Genomic DNA, 22,134 nt, shown 5'->3' on the forward strand with positions numbered 1-22,134 from the left:
AGAGATCATACAGTCTAATCACCTTGCTTGCACCCCAATCAATTGGGGATGGAGAAAGGCCTCAACTATGCCTAAGGACATGGCAACTTGTCTCATTTACAAGTGAGGAAACTTGTCCAATTCTGGGATTCCCAGTTTGTAAGGATGCTGGAAATAAAAAACTTAATATATCAAATAATTATCTATTTGATGTATCCTACATCACAGACACCATAGTCTCACAATAATAATACCAACATCAATACCAATAACATGACTACTGAAAACAGTTTAGTTTTGGGAGGGGAGGCATTTTTTAGGAGACAGCTAGTAGACTTACAGTGTAATATTTTTGTTTTAAAACCACTTGGAATTTTTCTTTTCTGTGTGACGATATCTCCAAATGGACACATATTTAGCATCATTAGTTTGTTGTTTTTTCCCCGGATTTTTAGGAATTGCTTTTGCTTTTGGAGAATTGACTTTTGTTAGGGCTCCTTGTAGAGGTTTATTCCAGATCTGGATTCAAAGATGTGTACAATGAGCCTGAAACAATTTCTCATAGCAAATAGCAAGAAAGCCATCAAACCCCACAAAGCCTGCTGTAGAAGCCTACTCTGTGCAGGAGGCTGTAATGACACGGGGCCAAAAGATACCCGGGATAAAAATACGTCACCTACCCAAAGCCAGGTAAAGACTTTGCAATCTGAGAAAAAAACAAGACAGAATTTGAAACAAATCCCTCTTACAGGGATCCAACCTCTAGGCAATGAGAATATCGCTGCTAAAACAGGGGTTTGATGATGGCGTTGAGCAATGAAGAAATTCAGTCTGAATATCGAGCTATGTATGGTGGTCCCCAAGCTGGAACCGTCCACCCTGTCAAAACTGAAAGTACCTCTACAGAACTAGATTTTCCATTTAATTTCCATTTACTTCCACATTTGTTATAAACCCCACAATACATTATAATTTTTGTGTTAAGCAGTCAATTATTTTTAAAAAGCAATTTAAAATATATTATTTTGACTGATATATTTCTAATTTTTATGTTCTTCATTCCTTTGTGTAGATCCAGATTTCTCTCTGGATTCATTTTCCTTCAGCCTGAAGGATTTTCTTTAACATACTTGTGTGTTGGTGATGAATTCTCTCAGCTTTTGTATGCCTGAAAAAACTTTTATTTTGCCTATTTTTTTGAAAGATATTTTCAAAGAATTCTAGGTTTGACTGTTCTTTTTTTCTTTCAATACTTTAAATTTGTTGCTCCAAATTCCAGAAACTTCTGCTCTCATTTGTATTCCTTGTAGGTAATGTGTCCTTCCTCTCACACCTCACCCCCACCCTGGCTGCTTAACTGGTTTCAAGTACTGTGATAAAGATGTGCTTTGGTTTAGTTTTCTTTATGTTTCATTTGCTTAGGGTTTATTGAGAGCTTTCTAAATCTGGGTTTATAGTTTTCATCAAATTCAGAAAAAAAATTGGCCACATAACTTTTTAAAATATTTTTTTCTGTGCCCTCTTATTTTTCTTATTTCTTTGGAACCTAACACAGACATTAGGTGTCTTGAGGTTGACCCACAGTTCTCTGACATGTTCTATTCATTTTTTATTTCCAGTATTTTTTCTCTGATAGTTTCTATTGCTATGTCTTGGTGCTACACCAACCTTTTCCTTTGCATTATCTAATCTGCTGCTAATCCCAGTTTATTTTTCATCTTGGGCATTTTATTTCTTACTTCTAGAAATTCACTGTGGGTCTTTTTAAATGTTTTTGTGACTCTATAAGTTTAATCTTTCTAAGAACTCTTTGAACATATGGACTATAGTTTTAATAGCTGTTTTATGTCCTTATCTGCTAAGTCTATTGTTTGTGTCATTTCTGCGCCAGTTTTTATTTATTTATTTTTTTCCTCATTATGAATCATATCTTCCTGCTTCTTGGCATGTGTACGTAATTTTGACTGGATGCCACATGTTGGGAATTTACTTAGCTGGGTGCTAGATATTCTTTATTCCTATAAATATTATTGAGTTCTGTTCTAGGATTCAGTTAAATTCCTTGAAAACAGTTTGATCATTTGGTACTTGTTTTTAAGCTTCTAGTTAGGAGAGGTCAAAGCAGCCTTTCACCTACAGCTCATTTTTCCCCACTACTGAAGCGATGCCTCCTGATGCCCCATGTTTTATGAGATTTTCTTATCCTGGGTGGTGAAAATGCAAACTATTCCCAGCTCTGTTTGAGCTTAAGTGATTGTTCAACCTGATCCTTTGGTGTGGTACTTTCCTGGCCTTCCGTAGTTTCTTCACATGCACACACCAATAGCACTCAGTTGAAGGTGCAGAACTCTGGAGCTCTCTCTGTGTAGCTCTTTTCTTCCCAGAACTCTGTGTTGTGAACTCTAGCCACCATGGCCTTCCTGAACTCCCACTTCCGTCTTCCCGACTCAGAGCCTGCTGGGCTCAGCCTTTTCCCCTCTCCCTAGGCTACGGCCCGGGAACTTCCTCCAGGCAGTGCCCTGAGACGGTCATGCAGCTCAGCTCAGTTGTTTGCCCTTTCCTAGGGATCACTATCCTGTGCTGCCTGTTGTCCAATTTCTACAGTTGTCTTATATGTTTTGTCTGGTTTTTCAGTTGTTTAAAGCAGGAGGGTAAATCTTGCCCCCCGTCACTCCATCCAGAAATACAGTCTCACTTGTTTCTTTTCACTGGGAGTAGCTTTATCCAGACTTTAACTTAAAATGTAATCTTTTTCCAGGCTTATATTAACTATAAAGTCATATGTAAGAAAGTACAACACACATAATGAATCTTGGACTGGAATTCTAGAGAACTAAATTATAGATCCATTTTGTCTCTTAAATTGCTAATGCATGACTGTATTTTCCTGGGCGGGAGGGCATTTAAAAATAAAAAGTGTGGACCAAGTGATCTCTTCGGTACCATGCGATTCAATCATTTCATGATTTCACAAAATTCAAAAAAGCTCAAAAAGATTTTAAATTATTTTCAGCAGATAGAAAGAGGATGTAGGAGTGGCACCAGATCTAGGAGGGCAGAGACAGCAGCACACTAAAGTGCATGAAGAAGGAATCAGGATGAGTAGAGAAGCAAGCATATTAAAGAACTGGGAGCCCCAGGAACAGCAGGGGAAAGGGCAGGGGTTCAGGAAATGCTGAGGGAAAGTAAGACACAGGGTTGAAAACAGGAGGATGAATTGAAAGTCTGCAGATGAAATAGTTCACTAGGTTTAGCAACCTTAACAGTGCAACCAGGGAAAAGTAAAATTGCACATGACATCAGATAGCTAAAAACTCCTTTATTATAAATTCTAGCAGATGGGTCAAATACTTACACATATGGCATTTATACAGTTGTTCAATATATAATAATAATGATAATTATAATAGATGATCATAATAAATTCCGTTCAGTGGAAACTCACAGAAACCGATGTTGGGGAGCAGGAGTGGACAGCAAATAAGATGCTCGCAAAAATCTAGATTGTACTCTTAGGAACTACAAAATGCCATATTTATTTAGTAAGATGTTCTTATGGAGGAATTATGGTCAGTTCCAGAGGATTCTTATCAATGAATGGTCTATTTTGAATCTCAGATTACAGGCAAAAGAGACTTGAAGTGAAATCTGCTGCTGCAAGTCTAATTAGTGCTCATATATAGTATTAGAATCCAGATCACTGGGCTCTTGAGTAACAGCCTCTCCCAATGACACCCAGCTGCCAGGAGGTTGAGCTTTGATTCAGTCACATTTTTCACCAGAATCTTCTTTTTATGTGTCATGTTTTTGAACACATTATTAAGAGACTGAGATTTGTTCTGTGACGACAGGATGGTATGAAATGTACTTGCTGACTTTTTGACTAATTCCATAACTTTCTCCGTATTATTAGGGTTATTTAACAAACAGAAGTAGCTGGTCCCAGAAGAACATGAGAGCCCATTCATGAATGTGGCTTTTTCACATTCTTCAAAAGGGTTGAGACCATGAATGAAAAATACCAGCAAGAAACAGGGTAGGAAAACATGGCTCAACTTTAAACACAGAGCCCAACATAAGCCAACATAAACTGTGAGACAAAGTCATGATTTTGATTTTCCTTGAGAATGATAAATGGTTCATAAAAGTTGAGTGATATCTTTGCCACTCAAGGAAATCTTTACGTGCCATTTCATAGAAAGCGGTGTTTTAAAGTACAGACGAGCCAGAATTCTCACTTATTTCAATACTCAGGATTTGCATCCTATTTCCCTGATAGAATTTACATTTGGCTACAATAAGAAAGTTCATTAAAACTATGTTACTGATATAATTATTATCAGTTAAATGGTTAACAATGTTAGCATTTAAATGGCTATAATTACATTTCTAGGTTCACACTGCTATTAAGTTGAATAAGAAAAGCTTTTGCTTCTGTGCTGCTGTCCCACGTCTGAGTCTGTGATCTTCATATGGCAAGATAAATTAACCTTTCATTCAAAAAAATAAATTTCTCCTTGACTGTAGAGAAAGTAGTTTTAGTGAGGAAAGTAAACAATATTCTGAAGAAATCAGCAGAAGTTCATAGTCCCTTAAGCCTTCCAGAGCCAACCAATTTTGGCTGCCTCAGGCTTGAATAATTTTATTCTAAATTCCTTCTAAATTCCTAAATTTGAGAGGAGAATCTATTCTTATTTTAATATTGCAAAGGGAAGGAGGAATATGAAATCATTCCAACCATATGTAAGAGTTTTAGAATAGTATGAAGGTGCCTATATTTGCTGTGTTCCCTCTGAAAGGTACAAAGATGAGAGAGGACTGCTGGTGAGTCACTGTTCTATTTCATCTAGAGACCTGAGCGCTCTCACTGCTCCATTCCCTTAGGGGGTCATGTTCCTCTGCTTAAAAGAATATTGCCTGCTCTCTGAGCTAATGATTTGTTTGGAGGATGGAAGTCTCAGAGGTGAAGATAACTGCACAGCCTTTATAATGTATCTTTCAGATCTTTGATCTGCTTTTTTCTGAATACATGGGACCCCTCAATAGCAAGATTAAAGATGCCTTTTCACAGAAGAAAGGCAAACGTTGAAAACTTAAAAGCTGCTCAGGTTTCCAAATAGTATTTTTGTATTTTCTCATTTTGTCAACATATGTTTGGTGAGTGTCGTCCTTCATTCATGTGATAATTGGATGGTAATCAAAATGCACCGTTGGATCATATGTTTTCTAAGGAGATGGGAGAAACTATGAATTTTGTTTTAAAAAAGGGGTTAGGGAAAACTAGTTTATGATTAGGGCATACATACTTAGTTTGAATTCTATTTAATTAAACAAATATTTACTTGGTACCTAGTAGATGTCAAACATTGTGTCTTCTTTTGTAGGGAATACCAAGAGTCAGGACCTGTTTTCAAGAGACTCATACTTTTAATCGGACAGTTGAGGCAATTACAAAAATGGCCATGGTAGGACACAGAAGATGACAAATGAAAAATGCCTGGAGAGAAATGAATGCCATTCAATGTATGAACAGAGAGAAGAGGCCACGTTCCATTCTGAGGAGATCAGGGAAGGTTCAGCATTTGATAAGGACCTTGCAAGATGGGTGAGATTTCCCTGGATGGGGCTGGAGCTGGAACTAAGGCAATAATAAGGTGTGTTGTGTGTGTGGGTATGGGGCAGCTGGGAGAGAGAGGGTTAAAAAAGGTCGAGAAGCTTGTATTTAACTAGTAGGCACTGGGGAACCAATGAAGGTTTGTAAGCAGGGCAGAGAGAATAAGAGCTGTGGTTTAAGAAATATTTTTTGAAGCATCTCAAAGCAGATTTTAGTGTAATTTGAACTAAAAACACGTCTATGTAAACAAGCAAGTATGTTTGATAATCTCCTACAGGTTTTATTTCCAAATAGAATGACTACCTCTAAAAATATTAAACATGACAATAGTATGAGAATTAACTTCTCATTTATATTTGAATCTGAAATGTTATTATTTTTCACTTTTACAATGACATAGCTTATCCACGCATAGATTTCTAACCTGGGAGAAATGAATTAGTGAGTGGATATATTTTTATAGTATTCTGAGGAATTCAATCTGCCCCCCTCCACCATAGCTGAGTTTTTCATATCTGAAAAATATTTTGAAATGCAAAATATATATATTTTTGTTTGTTTTGCTCCTAAGTTGTTTGGAACAAAACATGACCTTACAAAAAACAGGAAGATAAAATGTGAAAATATAGAATAATAAATAGCTTTTTAGAATAAAGGAAAGCAAAAGATATTTTTATAAAGCCCAAAAAAGGACTGCAACAAATGTGAATCTGATCAGAAAATAGTTTTTTCAGAAGCATTTCTTTTTATTTTAAAAATTATTTATTTTTTAATTTTTTTGGTGGCTGGCTGGTACGGGGATTTGAACCCTTGACTTTGGTGTTACAACACCATGCTCTAACGAACTGAGATAACTGGCCAGTCCTGGAGCTTTTTTTTTTTCCCATAATTACCATTGTGACGGTTAGAGTTTATTTGAGTTAAATCTGAAAGTGTGAGAAGATCAACTTATCCTCTATGAAACGTTTATCAGAACAAGTAATCTAATATGGATCATATTTTCACTGCTTTTTTTTTTCCCCTGCCATTCTGGGCAGAACACGCAAGAGCCAAAAAAATAGATAAATCAAAACTACAGAACAAACTCCCAAATATTTGATGACAAGACAGTATCCTGAAGTAAGCAAAATATTATCTAAAAATGGTTAGTTAATAAGTGACTATAAATAATTTGGGGGCACTTGAGCACACTGAAATTCAGCAAGCTGTCTGTGTTTGAAGACTTTATCTCAGGCTAACTGTTTAGCTCAGCTGGTTATAGTGCCACCCTGTAACACCAAGGTCAAGGGTTCAGATCCCCATACTGGCCAGCCACCAAAAAAAAAAAAAAAAAAAAGTGACGACTTCATTTCATTTCCTTTTACTGTGCATATATCTGGAGTGAGACCTTTCCTTATTTTATAACTAGAAGACAGAGAGCGGTAAGTGGTATTCTACAGACCTAAAAGAGTCAATAAAATCCCCTTGTGCCAAATTTACTATTATTTACTATTTATTCTATGGAGGAAATAAATACCAAACAGATTGTTATTTCATCTAAATGACCTAAGGGGGGTGTGTGGCAGGGGGAAGTTCAAATCAAATAGATGTTTCTTCACATTACAAAATTTTGCCTCATGATTCAATTTGAGTTATTCCAAAATATTTAAATTATTTTACTTTAAAAAATTTGATTTGCAAACAAATAATTATGTAACTCAAAGGTCTGTCATAGGCAGTACTGATTTTTGTTTGTTTTTGTTTTTAAAATATTCTACTCTAAGTTCTTTACTGGGGACTAGAACCTAGCCAAGTTGATACATTAAAATGACCCTTAAATCCCTTCTAGTTGTTTGTTTTTAATGGACTATTTAGACTCTAATTCTTCACAAGAAAAAGTATGTAGAAAAAAGTAGAATTAAGAGAAATAACTATGAAATACTTTAAAAATTAATCTTCAAGCTCAAATTGATCAAAAAGAATAAGAAAATTAACTACCATCCCAAAAACAAGTGCATAATATAAATTAGCATCTATCAACACTTGCTCTTGTCAGTAAGGTACAACACTGAGCATTTTAAGAAAGAATAAACTTATTTCATATTCCTTACGACTGATCAGTACATATTGTTGACAATTTAAGATAACTGGAAAAAAGAAACAGCATGGGAATGGCGATCTGTCAAGTAGAACAAATCATTACCACTCTTTCATGCTTCTCTTAGACATCAAATGTATAATATAGCATGAAAGTATATCCAACCTTCCTGTAGTAATAAATCAATAAAATTAAAATTACCAATTAAATTAAAATCACCAACAGCTGAACAAACCTTTCTAATGTAAATGACCTAACCATTAAGCATAATACAAAAACTAAAATGTTTTGAAAAACCAATGCCTTACCAATAGTCAGATAAGGATCAATGTTACTCCTATTCTCCTTCCATGACAGCAGGCTCTGGAGGCTGGTGAGATTTGCAGATTCTATACAGTTGTTCACCATCAGCATCATGTCATGAGCTTTTGCTATTCCATAATGAACTTTTGTTTCATCCATCAGAGGCATGTTCATTAGCTCTCCTGTTGCATCAAAAGCTTCTTGAAAGTATTCAGAAGCTTTGCTGTAGTCTCCCTAAAAAGGTAAGAGAAATCATTTTTTTCTTAGTTTTTATGTCACCATTTCCCATCTTTGCCCACACCACCTTAGCATGTCAGGCTGATCTTTCAAGAGTTACAGCAGTTCATCTTCAAGAAGAAAAGAATTTCAAGCAGGATCACTATCTATTAGGATAAGGTTCTAAGTTGTGATTTCTCACCATTCAATATCTTGAAATTTGTTTAGTAAGGAAGCTGTATCTATTAGATGGAAATGTATGAAACTAAAACTCTAGTTAATAAAAAGTGGTCAAATACTGGTGGCTTTGTATGGCTCAGCCTAATGTATGGTCTCAAAAAGAAGTTTGGGGAAGAATCAAACAATTCACATTGATTTGAATAAAATTTTATTACTTGTAGCACTGGATTTACCTAATTAAATATTTTTTAGCTATCTTTTGTTTTTAGTCACAGCAACAGGTGATTTTCAGCCAACCTATTCAATCAATGGCCAGTGAAAATAAATGTATCTGTCCTCTGATTCAGTTATGGCTTTCGTTTTCCCATGTGTACATGCCCTTCTTTACTGAGGATATCGCGGTATCCAAGTTTTCTAAGAAAAAAATATGATCTTGATAGCACTAGTACAAATCAAATGATTGTTTAGATATCTATCTCTTTGTTAAGTCCTCTTTTGCAACATTTCAAGTTGCAAAAATTCAAGTTTATTTTTTGTCATCTTCGCCTCTGCTAAACTCTACTGTCCAAAAATAAATAGTGTCTACCTCGTTCTTATGAAGCATCAGGGCCAGTGCCAAATACTTCATGTATATTATGTCATTAACCTTCACAAGTCACCCTTTGAGGAAAGTATTATTCTTATTTTACCGATAATGCAATTGAGCCTCAGAGAAGAGAATATCTTCTACCACCCCCGAATCTTCTAAAAATCCTTATTAAAAACTTTTCTTCATAGGAGGATATTATTTCTAGGGTTGTGCTATATTTGTAGGTTCTAGGAACAAAATTTCTTTTCTTCACTGACTTTGGGCTCCATCATCCCCTCCCCTCCGCTCACCCTCCCCACCCCCAATACACACAAATAAAAACATGCATGTGCGTTCTTTTGAAAAGAAGCTCTTACAAGAGAGAATGTTTTACTATGAGTGTTCAAGTCATTCTCTCACAACATTTTCTGAAGGAAATGGACACAAAACCACCGTAGAAATAGCTTTATACCATACATAAGTACAAGTACAATGCATCTTGAATTCCACAATCCACTGGGGAATTCTGAGCTCCACACACGGAGCTCAGAGAATAGTCAAACTGAGGGAAGAAAGAAGTTGCTAGCAAGGTAAGGAGGGGAAGAAAGAGGACTTATGTGACAGTTACGTTACTTACACACATAGCACATATAATATGGTGTGTTATATGCCCACAAGGACAGTTTAGGCGAACTGCTTATTCAAATGATTCTTCTTAACTAAATTTGTTAACTTAAACAGAGTCCCTCTATATTATGTCAATAATAATTTTTGTTTGTTGAGGTGAACAATTCTTTCTCTTATTTCAAAGTATAAAACGTAGAATTTATATGAGAAAATTATTACTTAATTAGGAAAAAATAAAACTTTATCAAAGATATTTGTGTACCAAGTAAGTAAACTATGATTGAGAAACAATACTGATACTGAAGACAATAGAAATAAAACTGGTTAAAATAATAGATTGTCTTGGTAGACATCAAAGACATGATAAAAGAATATATATTTAGGCCAAATATTACCATTTTTGTTTAGGAACAGAGAAGAAAAAATATCTAATTTTCGTTCTGGTTAAACTTCTGAGATTTAGACTATTTATTGTTTTAGGTGAGAGTCTTAATTAGGAAAATTAGGGACCATAGATAAATTGAATTCCCAGAATTATTTTTGCATATTACTATTTTAAAACTGACTCATTCATTCATCCATCCATTCATTAGGCAACCACTATGTGCCAGGCCCCATGCCAGGCAGTGGGGATGAGCAGTGAATGGAGTTTACAGTCAAGCTGACGAGCTTGCTATTAGTAGAAGTAGTGATATGCCTAAAACTTTGCTTAGATCTTATTTAACAAGTGCTTTTTTCCCCTCTAAAATAAGAGCACTATCATCAGGTAATTATTTTTCCCTCAGATTATACTTAGTGTTCTATCTTTAAACACATACACACATCTTAAGACACATACACACAACTGCCATAAACTGGTTTCAACCTACATTTCTCTAGTTGAAAACACTGCTAAGAAAATATGAGATTAATTCTTCTCAGATGCAAGCATTTTTATACATACCATTCTGGAATGAGATTTCACCAATGTATACTGTATTTCCAGATTTTTAATTCTAAAAGAGTTTAATATCAAATTAAATCTCTTTTCCAAAGGTTCTTTACAAATTTCCACAGTTAATTTCTGCTATTAGACAATCCCTATTCTTTTATAAAATTCAGAAGATTCCAGTGATTAGTCCTGGCAGTCTTTAGTTTGGGTTTGAGAATATGCAGTAAATTTATGCACTTCATAAATGCATCCTGTGGGAAGAAGGCAACTTCATTTGATGTTATAAATATCCCTGATAAGCATTTAGTGGACAATTCTGGGACAGGATCTCAATGACATCATAGACCTTGAAACAAAACTCGAATTATCACGTTATAACACAGAATTTTTATGCATTATTCTGATTCTCACCAGATTCTTCTTAGTGCCTAAAATGTCACTCTATCCGATGAGCAAGCTCAAAATAAATGGGCATTTTCTCAGTACTAAGGATAAACCATTTCCTCCCCATTTTTTCTACTATTTTCATGTTGGAACAACAATTGTTTAAACTACGATTATTCTCTGACCTTATTAAAGAGTGAGAAATTCCATAGTCTATTTCCCCTAAAACATTCTAATTTGACCACTTTACATTAATTATATTTTTTTGATTAACAGTCCATCAAAAGATCACATCTGGAGGGTGGAAGAGGTGGCCCATCTTCCGTGATTATACAGTAAAAGGTAAACCTGGATAAAGAATATTTTTAAGATGTCCTGAATTTAATTATAATAACACTAGAATAATTACAGAAAATGGCAATTCCAAAATTTTTCCAAATACAATTTTGTATTATAACTTTGGCCTTATGGTAATATTATATCTTGGAAATTAATGTTAAGGATACAGGTATAATACATAGCATGAGTAACATGAAGCCAGTCTGTAGAGGACCTAACAGGTAGACTGAAGGACAGCAGCAATATAAAATTTGCATTAAAGATTCAGGACAACTTTTCGACATGCTAAAATGTTGTACGAAATGAAACAGAAGTTTGGAATTTCAAAAGTGAGAGAACACACTTTCCAATGGTTTGAAATTGGTTACAAATGCATCTATTGGTTCATTGAACTGACATGTTTCTGCTCACCAACTCCGTGCGGCTTCTCTTCTATGCACAGAATAAAATAATAAGGCAGATATGGCTCCTGCTCTCATTAAGCTTACATTGAAGCCAAATTAAACAACAATAATAACAGGAAAATACCATAAACACGAAAACTATGAGATAAACAGGAAAACATACTGTTAAGAATATTTAGGTATAAAAATATCACACTTCAGAAAAGTTTATTGTCTTATTTTCCTTATGCTTTCTGTAATTAGGAAAATATAGACTGATCGTGGATGCTCACATTATACTAACGGGCTAAATTTGGGGTGTTGTTTGGTGGTGGGGTAAAACAAACTGTGCTTTTTACACTTCTGTTTTGAAGAACAATCCTTTTAAAAAGTGAGACTACACCTTTTTATAAGGAATGTTCATTCTGCTACTATAGGATAAGCTCCCCCAGGAGGCTGTAACCTCACAAGGGTGTGAGCCTTACCTTTTTTCACCACTGTATCCTGAAGAGCAAACAAAATCAAATGCAAAATCAAGACAGAGGAGTCATCGAGGCAAAGGGCAGCAGCAGCACAGACACAGGTGGGGGCAGGCGGCAGCAGAAGCCCAGGGCAGGGAGGGAAGGTTGAGCACATCTGGGCAACAGACGGGTCGGGGCACGAAGAGAGAGAGGGAAACAAGCGAGGGAGACGCGAGGGGGAGGTAGAGGACAGCGGCCCAAGGGTGAGACAGCAAGGGCAAGAGGCCAGGAAGGAGCAAGCAGGAGAGCAGGGAGCAAGGTGGGCACGGGGGGTGGGGACGAGTCTAGAGAAAAGGGGGGCTTTAAGATGTGAAGTCACAGGAGAGAGGGGAGGCAAACGATCCAGGGAGAACAAGAGAGGCATGTAAGAGACAAGAAACGAGGTACCTTGTTTGAAAGAACTTTTCCCCTAGCAGAAACTAAAGAAATATTAGTTTTGTTCATTGAAATTAATTTCAAACTCTTTTTCCTTAAAGAAAACCTAAGTCGTTCCAAAATAAAGTCAATTTTAAGGCAAATAATAGGATATTTTAGTGGTTAAAAGTATGCGTTTGAATACCACCACCACCTAGAATCTTGTTGACCTGGGGTAAGTGAAAGTCTCTGAGGAACTGGAAAAGGGGAATTGTTTGATACCACTCAGGGTGCAGAGAATAATCACAGCTAACGCCTATGTAGACGGCACTGACTTCTCTTGCTATGTAGCACTGTTCTGACTGCTTTACATAGATTAATGCAGTACTCACAACCACCTTATGAGGTCACAGATCCTGTAAGTGAAAGAGCTGGGCTTTTAACCCAAGCAGTCTGGTTTCAGAGTTAGTGCTTTTAATCACTACAAACAAGGCCTCTCAAAGAGATTAAGATAAAGTGTATAAATACAGTTTGAACACAATAATTATCCTCAAAAGAATGATGTATCTTATTCATGATCAAAATAGCAAATATAACTAGAGAAACAAGCCTCTTTCATACCGTTTCTAAAGGAGAATCTGGGTAGTAAAAGGTAAAATCAGGAGAACATAAGTCAGAAATCCATGATGACCAGTACATTTTACTAATAATGGCTTCTTGGATGAGACAATTTTATTTTAAACTTTTTTCTCTTCTTTCTGTCTTCTTTCACATAACCAATCTGTTGCTAAAATTCCATTCTAAATTTTCTACAGAATTACTCTTCGAGATTGTCCTTTCTTCTCCTGAGGGAGCTAGTGGGTGGCTTCACAGCTGGATTAATAAAACAAGAATTTGCAGTGAGAGAGATGAACGCCAGTGTAAGCAGATAGCCAGCTGTTATAGCAAAGTTCTTTTGAATTTAAATATTTTAATTGCTCCTTAAATCCAACATCACTTAGACTCATCATTGGCTGTGAATATATGAATCAGGGTTAGCAGCTTCTGGAGACTGTGCCCCAGATGGCACTAAGGTACTAGAAGGAAGGAAGAAAGAGGCATTTCTTTTCCCAGTCCTTGTCTTGTGCATTAATTACGTCCTGCAGTCCCCAGGCCATTCTGCAGAACATACTGTGGGAAGGTGAGGATCACACAAGAATAGACTTTTAAAACTCTGCAAATTTCTTTCTAAACAAGAAACACATATACTCACTTTTTTATTGTATATGTCCCCAAGCATTGTACTTGATCTCACAATATCTAGGCTTTGAAAATTGTCTTTTGTAATGCTCACAACTTTTTTCAAGTATGTAATTGCTTCTGTCATCTCTCCTTGGCTGGAATAAATAAAATAAAAAGCCACTTGAACATCATCTCACTTAATGTCACAGTGAAGAGAAGATATTTTGTGTCCTTGCTGTAGAAAATGCGACATGGTTATTGGGATAATGAGATTTGAAGGGTAAATACCAAGTTAAAAAACATGTGGCTTATCTTTGTTGGAGTATACAGTGAATTAGAACCTAAACTTTTAAACCCTGATGCACTGCTGATGGAAATGTAAAATGATACAGATGCTTTGGAAAACAATTTGGCAGTTCCTCAAAAACTTTAACATAGAGTTACCATATGACCCAGAAATTTCACTTCAAAATATATGTCCAAGAGAAATGAAAACATATGTCCACAAAAAAAACAAAAACTTGTACATGAATGTTCATAGCAACATTATTCATAATAGCCAAGGAATGGAAACAAGCCAAATGTCTATCAATGGATGAACAGGTGAGCGAAATGTGGCACATCCATTCAACAGGATGCTATTCAGTGGTAAAAAGGGATGAAGCGGCGATACATGTTACAACATGGATGAAACTTAAAAACACACCAAGTGAAAGAAGCCAGACACCAAAGATCACATATTGTATGATCTCATTTACATGATGTGTCCACAATAGGCAAATCCATGGAGACAGAAGGTAGGTTATTGGTTGCTAGAGGGTGAGGAGCGGGGGGAATGAAGAGCGACTGGTAATCAGTAGAGGGTTTCTTTTTAGGGTGATGAGAATATCCTGCAATTAATGGTGATAGTTGCACAGCTCTGTGAATACCTGTAAACCAAAAACCACTGAATTGCACATGATAAAAGACTGAACTGCATGGAATATGAACTGTGTCTCAATAAAATAAAGTTACTTTTTAAAAATCTTTAAAAAGTTTATAAAATGTGGATGCTACTTTATTCCTGCAGGTTTCCCTCAGCAGTGAAATCTCAGTTGTCACTAAAGTCACATATACAAGTGTTATATATTCTGGCAAGATACTCAGAAAGACATAATTTCTAGCACAGTTCTTGGCATATGCTAGGCATTTATATATTTTTGAATGAAGGAATGGTTGAAAATTTGAAACGGTAAACACTGATGCAGTACACACAGAAATTAAGTGCCCAGGTAAATTGTGAGAACCTCAGTCATATGGCTGTTTGGAGTTCATGACTAAACTGACTCTCCTGTCTCCTGGATATTTCAGTAACATCAAGAAACTTTGAGAACCTAGCAAGCGCCCTAAAATATGCTAGCTGCTTGGGAATATGGCTCCTGCCCTTGAAGTGTTTCACTGTCAATTTGGAGAGAGAAATGTATCAAGTCATACATGGGATTAGCTGTGATAGATACTGTGAATTGTATACTGTGCTTTGAAACCTGGAACATTCATTTGACTATCTTGATAAGAACAAGTCTTGTGTTTGTGGGGTAAATCTGGTCTTAAAAAGCAGCCAAAGGGAATTTCAAGCCAAATCTAGTGAGTGAAATGGTGATCTCAAAACATTTACATAAATTTGGAAATTTTCAATATGTACTGTGGGAGACATCTTTGAATTTCGAACTGTATAAAGTGCTCAGTGTGATTACAGACGCGCAGGCCACAGGCTCTGCTTGCTACATGTTCTTCCTCCTCCACCCTCACCCAGGTCTTCAGCACACGGGTTGGGAGTCGCTACTGTTAACTATTCCCTCTTTCTCCAAATGCTTTCCTCTCGCCAGCATCTAGCACTCAGCCAATCTCTATTCTCTTGCTTCTCCTGTGTCTCTCATCTTTTTCCTGGACCTCTCACTGACATTGAGATCTCTGCTGGCTCTTTCCAGAGTTCTGTCCAGGGCCTTCCTCTCCCCTCCATTAAATGCTTCCTATGGGCAGTTTCATATACTACTAAGGTATGATCTAACTCCTATATGCACATGTCTGGCAAATCTAGCTCTTCTGCCCTGATTCCCCCATCTGTACTTCAGATCCACTTTCAATTTGCCCAGACATACTTAGCATGCAAAAGAAAGACAGTTCCTTCCAAATGGCTATCTTCAAAGATGTCATCTGATGAAGAAGCTGATGGCATTTTTAGAATGCCTCTTTAAAGAACTACTTCATAGTGTGATGTTATAAAGCATTCATAAGTAATTTAATGAATTTTGTCCAAAAAGGGGGATTACGCACACAGACTTTTTACTGTGTTTTCTAAATGCAACTCTATATTCTTTGGGCTGTTTCCAAAGACCAAACTGATCTCTCAAACAGTGATGTCCTGCTAATGGGGCTATTCAAAAGAATATGCCACAAGCTAAGAAAGCATTTTGAAAGGAGTTTATTTTAAACAGGTAGTGGCAGGATTAGGGGTAACAACATGTATAACCTTCAAACACTTGGATGACAGCATTCATTTCCATAGATAAACGGTGGTGTGTTTGTAAAAATAAGTTAGATTTCTTTAAAGTCACAGTGTTGTGGATATTGGAAGGATCTAGGCTTGAATCCCAGCTCACCTTCTCAGACGAATAACTTTGATTATATTAAAGTTACACGACTGAAGGAAACTTTACTGTCCTTATTTTTTAAATGACCGGAAATTTCTGTGAGATGAAAAACTGTAAATGTATAGCCTGGCATATAGCATTGGCAGTTAGTATTATAATTATCTCTCAATGAAATGAACAGCTATCACACGCATAGTGCTCTATTTGATATTGTCCTCCATAATTCTAGAAGAAAATTCAATTTAGCTGAGCATTGCATTTTGAAAACCTTTCATCATGCAGTGAATTAAATACTATTATTTGAATATATGCTCTGCAAAACTGACAGCCACATAAAGTCCCGGTGTCTATTTTCTAGGGGGCAGATCAATGAACTAACATTTTTTGTTTACTTTACTAGCAGGTACAATCTAATACTTTCCTTTTTCCTTTCTTACTGGTAAAAGAATGCTCTACATATCAGAAATAGAATGGAATTTCACATTCCTGAAGTTGTGAATACTGCATTTTATGATTCTGTCCTAACATTTTTATACCAAAATTGTAACTAATCTTCCACAGTCAGGCATATGTCAATTCTTCAGAAATATTATGAATTGATTGAGGAATTTTTCAAATGCAGGTATACAGTAAAATATAGAGAGACATCTAAATATTTTAATTTAAATATCTGTTTTGTGGAACAACTAAAAGGTATTGACAGAGCTCAAGAGTATAAAATATTAATAAGTAAAATACACTATTTAGAATTTTGAGCAGACTTGTGGATTTCTAAGGCTGAAAATGTTTTATCAAATTGATGTTAAATTTCCAAGCTCTTTCCTGGACTATAATTTGAGAAAAAATTAATAATAAAAGAAAAGAAGTGTAGTCTTCTTTGCATACCACTTTAAGACCTTAGGGAAAATTATTTTTATTATTATTTAGCTAAAATGGACTCACTGAAGTTTATTTATGTTCATGTTCCTAAAAGCTGATATGTTTTTGAAGAAAGTACATTTTCGATTAGTGTTTGGCCTGTTGAGGTTTGTTAAATCAAAACATACACAAACAAAAAAATATCAAGCACAGTGAACAAGAAATACAAAATAGTATAAATAAAACTATTGCTGGGTGATTTGAGCTGTTTTTTTTTCCCAAAGGAAAAACAGATCTCCAAAACATTGAAGATTATCTGCAACTTGCTCTAATACTGCTAGAGAAAAAGTCTTTCTATTATAAATTATGTGCTTCACTAAATGAATGTACAGTTCTATAGCCAGCAAAGTTGTTAACAGAGCCTCTGATATATAAACATTCTATGTTAAAGGGGTCCCAAAGCTAAAAGTTAGCAATAGATTTAGAAGCCAGTTTTTCTTTGGAAGAGGAAAAAAATCAAATATTTTCTTACGGAAAGGCTACAGATTATTTGTATAAGTTAAAGGACAAGGTTGAAATGTTAGACAAATATTAATTCCAGTTTTCTATATGCAGTGCACAGGTGCAACTTGAACAGCATATTATATGGTATAATCATTGAATTCATTCAACCAGGCCTTAGAGAGTTAAAAACATATATTCTGAGGACCAGGACTCCTCGGTCCAAAGGATGTAAATGAAACAGTGCAGAATATTTGTGTATCAAGGTGATTCCAGTTTCCAACTGGGAAAACAGGACTGTTAACACCCACGTCCCCTGACAACTGTCCAATTATGTATATCACACTTGGCCTACTGTTTGCAGTAGAAGTAATCAATAAAGGATGTGGTTGAGTGAACATAGATTTTGGTTGAACCAATGCATGAAAACTTAATCATTTACTCAGGGAGAAGAAATCAAATAGAGCAGAGATGAAACAGCCACTAAGGGGTTTGTTGATTGTGCCACCAAGTTTGTGGGCCACAGATGAAAGTAATAAGGCAAATGGGATCAGTGACAGGAGAAAATGTAAAAAGCTATTCTTAATTTCATGAATTAATAGAAATGTTTTGATGTATTTTTTGGTCATTTTTAGGAAATTTCGCATCAAAGCTTGGATGTTCCATTTTAAAGAATATATGAAAATTACTAGGGCATGTCATTTCTCTCAAGCAAGAAGAAATTAATTTTCAGCTATAACAGAAAGGTAATTTTCACTCTTGAAACTTCGTACAGATTGATTTAAAGATCTCCACTGTGGAAAGTTTCCTAAGAAATAATTTAACCGGAGTTTGCAAAAAAATTTACTATTGGTATGGAATAAACCCAGGGATGGGTTAGTTGTGACCAAGGAATCCTGAACACATATTTGTGATTTTTTCCCCCAGATTCTTTTAAATAATCATCCTGATTATTATGTTGGAGAGTTGTGGCATTTCAGTAAATGAGTCACTTCAGTAAATGAGACCAAAAAATACCATAAGGAAAATTGAGGATTTTCCCCTCTATATTTACTCAAACTGTCTATATAGTAATAATATTTACCTGGTAATTTCTTAACTCACTTCCTCTTTGTCTTATGGACCACAATTTTGGCTTTTATAATAGTGTCATAAGGCAATTGTTATCATTTTAGAACATCAATTCTTTTACTTTTACTAGTATTCCAAGTAGGAGGAAAAAGAGATTGTAAACATTTATTTTCTGTTATGCTGCTTAAACCCTTATGCAATTAACATTATTCAGACCAATAGCAAAAATAACAAAACTTATTCACTATTAAAACCTTCCTCAATGACTCTAATACCAGGTATGGGGCTAGCATAACCAACTGGGCAACTTTGTGTTACCAAATCCTCAATCTTGAGGGAATGTGGTGTGTTTTTCAATTGAGGTCTTAGTATAAATTCTTATAACCATTTTAGAAGCTTCCAGCCTTAGAGCTTATTCACCTTTCCTGCATGCTCAGCTGATGGCCTCAGACACACACTTATCCCGGACATGGCTATCTTCTTACATTTCCTTTAAAGAGATAAAATATGTTTATTGAGATAGGGCTACCATTAGTGAAACTTGTGCAATTGCACAGGTTAGGAAAAAGAGATTTAGAGGTAACACTAAGCTTCATATGCAACTTGATTTATTTCTCAGCTACCGCCATCATAATTTTCTCTATTTTGGCTGTGCTCCATTTCCTACAGGTTACTACTAACCTGAGAAGGACAGTTTAGGAATACAAAAAGGATAATACATATATATGTGTGTGTGCATTGCATGCACGCTTATTAAAGAATATTGAGCCCTTGAGGCATAATTCTCTAAAAATGACCACAAAATTTATATCAAAGCATTTCTACTATTTAGTGAACTTGGTTTAATAAGGCTTCTTAGATATCCAGCGTGCTGTTGTCTACATACACAGAATTTTTGGTTTTGAAACATTTGCCTGTCAATATATCATATTTTAAAATTATTTTGCACAGATGTTGAAAGAATATGCCAAGTCTTACACTCCCCTGAGTGCTCTTCTATAACCACCAACAATGCTGCAAAATTGCAGATTTGGATTAGAAAGCTTGTTGTGGCCTTAGGACACTTTTCTCTTACAACCTCAGAAGAGATATCACCTGTACTCTCTTGTGCATTATATAACATTATAAAATTAAGAATCCATGTCTATCATACAAATCATTGATAGCTTTATTGTATTTTAGTAGATGGGAATTCTTTTAAGTGGAATTTATTTCCTTTGGCATAACAGTGAAATGGGGATAAATCTTCTTGCTCCATTACGTGTCTGCCCGAAGGCAAGTTGCTAGGCTGCAGAGAGTGTTGGGGCAGAATCATCCCCGTTCCTACCAAAAACACACTCGACTTCATCATATATCAAATACAGTTGTATCCTTTCCCATTCTTAAACCCTAAATAATACATAAACAGCCAAATTAAAGCATCAGATTTCTGTTGTTGCCAAAATTTACCAGATAATTGTTCAACTCACCCTTTAGCTTTGACTGTATAGACAAGGAATTCAAATCTCGCTGTAGAGACTAAAATATTCCAGCTGAGACACAAGGGTAACAGGTGAGAATTATTTGAAGACAACCTCATGTCTCCAAAAGTTTCAAAAATAATTATAAAGAACATCAGTAACCAAAGGGGCATTTGAATAATTGTCCCATGATATAGCAATACTTACTAGATGTTTATAAAAGAAAGTATTCTTCCCCTAGAGTTTTATCTTTTTAGTTAAGTTGGGAAACAATGGAAATGTCATTTTGTAATGATTATTTTATAAATATGTTAAGGGATAAATTTATATAACTGTTGCAGTCTTAGGCCAGGTTTGCTACTACAAAGCAAGACAAAGAATCCAACCTTTATTATAATTATTATTATTATTGATTTGGAGCAGTGGTAACAGCAGAGTCAAGTAATTTAATAATCAAAATGAACACAGATAAAATAAAAGAGCACAGAGTTAGTTTGTTCCAAAAAACAAAAATTAAATTGAATACCTACCAATATCTTATTCGTATTAAAACATCTGCTTTTTCATGGTTGTTACTTGGAAAGTAAAAGTTTTAAGGGATAGCTGGGTTGATCTTCCTTGGACTAGTTATTATTCGTTATTTGGAGGGACCACAGCACTCAAGAGTGGTTGCCTTACCCATGGCTGGCCTCATCTTTCTTGAGTAAACATCCAAACTCTCCTTATAAAAATGTCTGTGTTCCTAAACCATTTATCCAGAGGTGACGGCATTTTATTTGGTATTTTGTAGGGTAGCTTTCATTTCATTGGTATTGGTATTTTAAGCAATGATTATTATATTAGTAATGGTCCTTATATAATGATGATTTCACTTTCAGATCACTAGGTATCTAAAGTTGTTAAAATGAAATGTCTTTCAAATAATTTTATCTTTTAAAACACCATCCTGTATGTGTTTACAACTGAAATAGAAATGGGAAGAAATCAGAACTTAACACAATCTCTATCTATTACTAGTACTGCTACTACCACCACTACTACTATTATTAAAAATCTATGTCTTGGGTATAAGATAACATACCAAAAACCAAGGCTTTAAATTTGATAACTTTTCTTATTGTCATTCTATCTCGGCTTAAGGCATAATGCTGCTATGTAAAGTAATGACAAAGTACAAAATGATCACGATGCAATGAGTGAAGGGCAAATCATGTATTTTCCATGGAAAAATATATATCAGAAGTTGTTCATGTACACTTTGGTTAAATTTTCTGTTTTAAGTGAAATATTGGGAATATTGGTTTTGCACCCAATTGTTTATCCAGATACGTTCAAAGCAGAGAAGTCTCAATGGAGGAAACAAGACTGAAGCATAAATAGAAACTTTCCTCAAAGAAGAGCTCTGGAAAGGTTATGGTGAGCCAGTTACTGAAGCGTACTACGTATTTCTGTGCTCTCTGCTTTCTTAACCTGTGAGATGTGACCTGATTTTTTCCCTTTCATTCAAGGTCATCTTTAAACTTACAGAAAACCAAAAGAAAATAATACAAAGGAGGAATAGACAACGAAGAGTTCAGATGCATATTTTAAAGTACCACATTGGTTTAAAATAACTTACGATGAAAGGGTCACTTAAGAAGGGCACTGCTTAAAATTTAAGCAGGCAGTAATGGAAAGCGACAGACCTCAAACAATTTAAGCCTTTCACACTTGAGTGAATTCACAGTGACAGCAAGACAAGGATGTGCTAACTTACCTCTGCAGGACCTTGGCTATCGCTTCATAGGCTCTCCCCAGGCTGAGATCATCATCTAGGTCTGCGGAGATTTTACTGTAAGTGTTAAGGGCCTATCAGGAAGAGAAACACATACTGAACATACAGCATGTCCAAATATACTGTTTCATTTCAAAACAGAA

The 22,134-nt window shown here is 35.5% G+C and overlaps 1 protein-coding gene across 1 annotated transcript in view; it reads right to left on the minus strand.

Moving 5' to 3' along the window:
* Nucleotides 1-7,439: 7,439 nt before the first annotated feature.
* Nucleotides 7,440-22,134, minus strand: part of TTC29 (tetratricopeptide repeat domain 29) — a 140,980-nt gene continuing 126,285 nt past the window's right edge. Inside the window, 4 exon segments of the mRNA XM_063107486.1 lie at nt 7,440-7,456; nt 7,979-8,207; nt 13,729-13,852; nt 21,974-22,065. Of these exon segments, the coding sequence (XP_062963556.1) occupies nt 7,440-7,456; nt 7,979-8,207; nt 13,729-13,852; nt 21,974-22,065 (462 nt within the window).

This window comes from Cynocephalus volans, chromosome 9 (assembly GCF_027409185.1).
Source record: "Cynocephalus volans isolate mCynVol1 chromosome 9, mCynVol1.pri, whole genome shotgun sequence".
Lineage (NCBI taxonomy): Eukaryota > Metazoa > Chordata > Mammalia > Dermoptera > Cynocephalidae > Cynocephalus > Cynocephalus volans.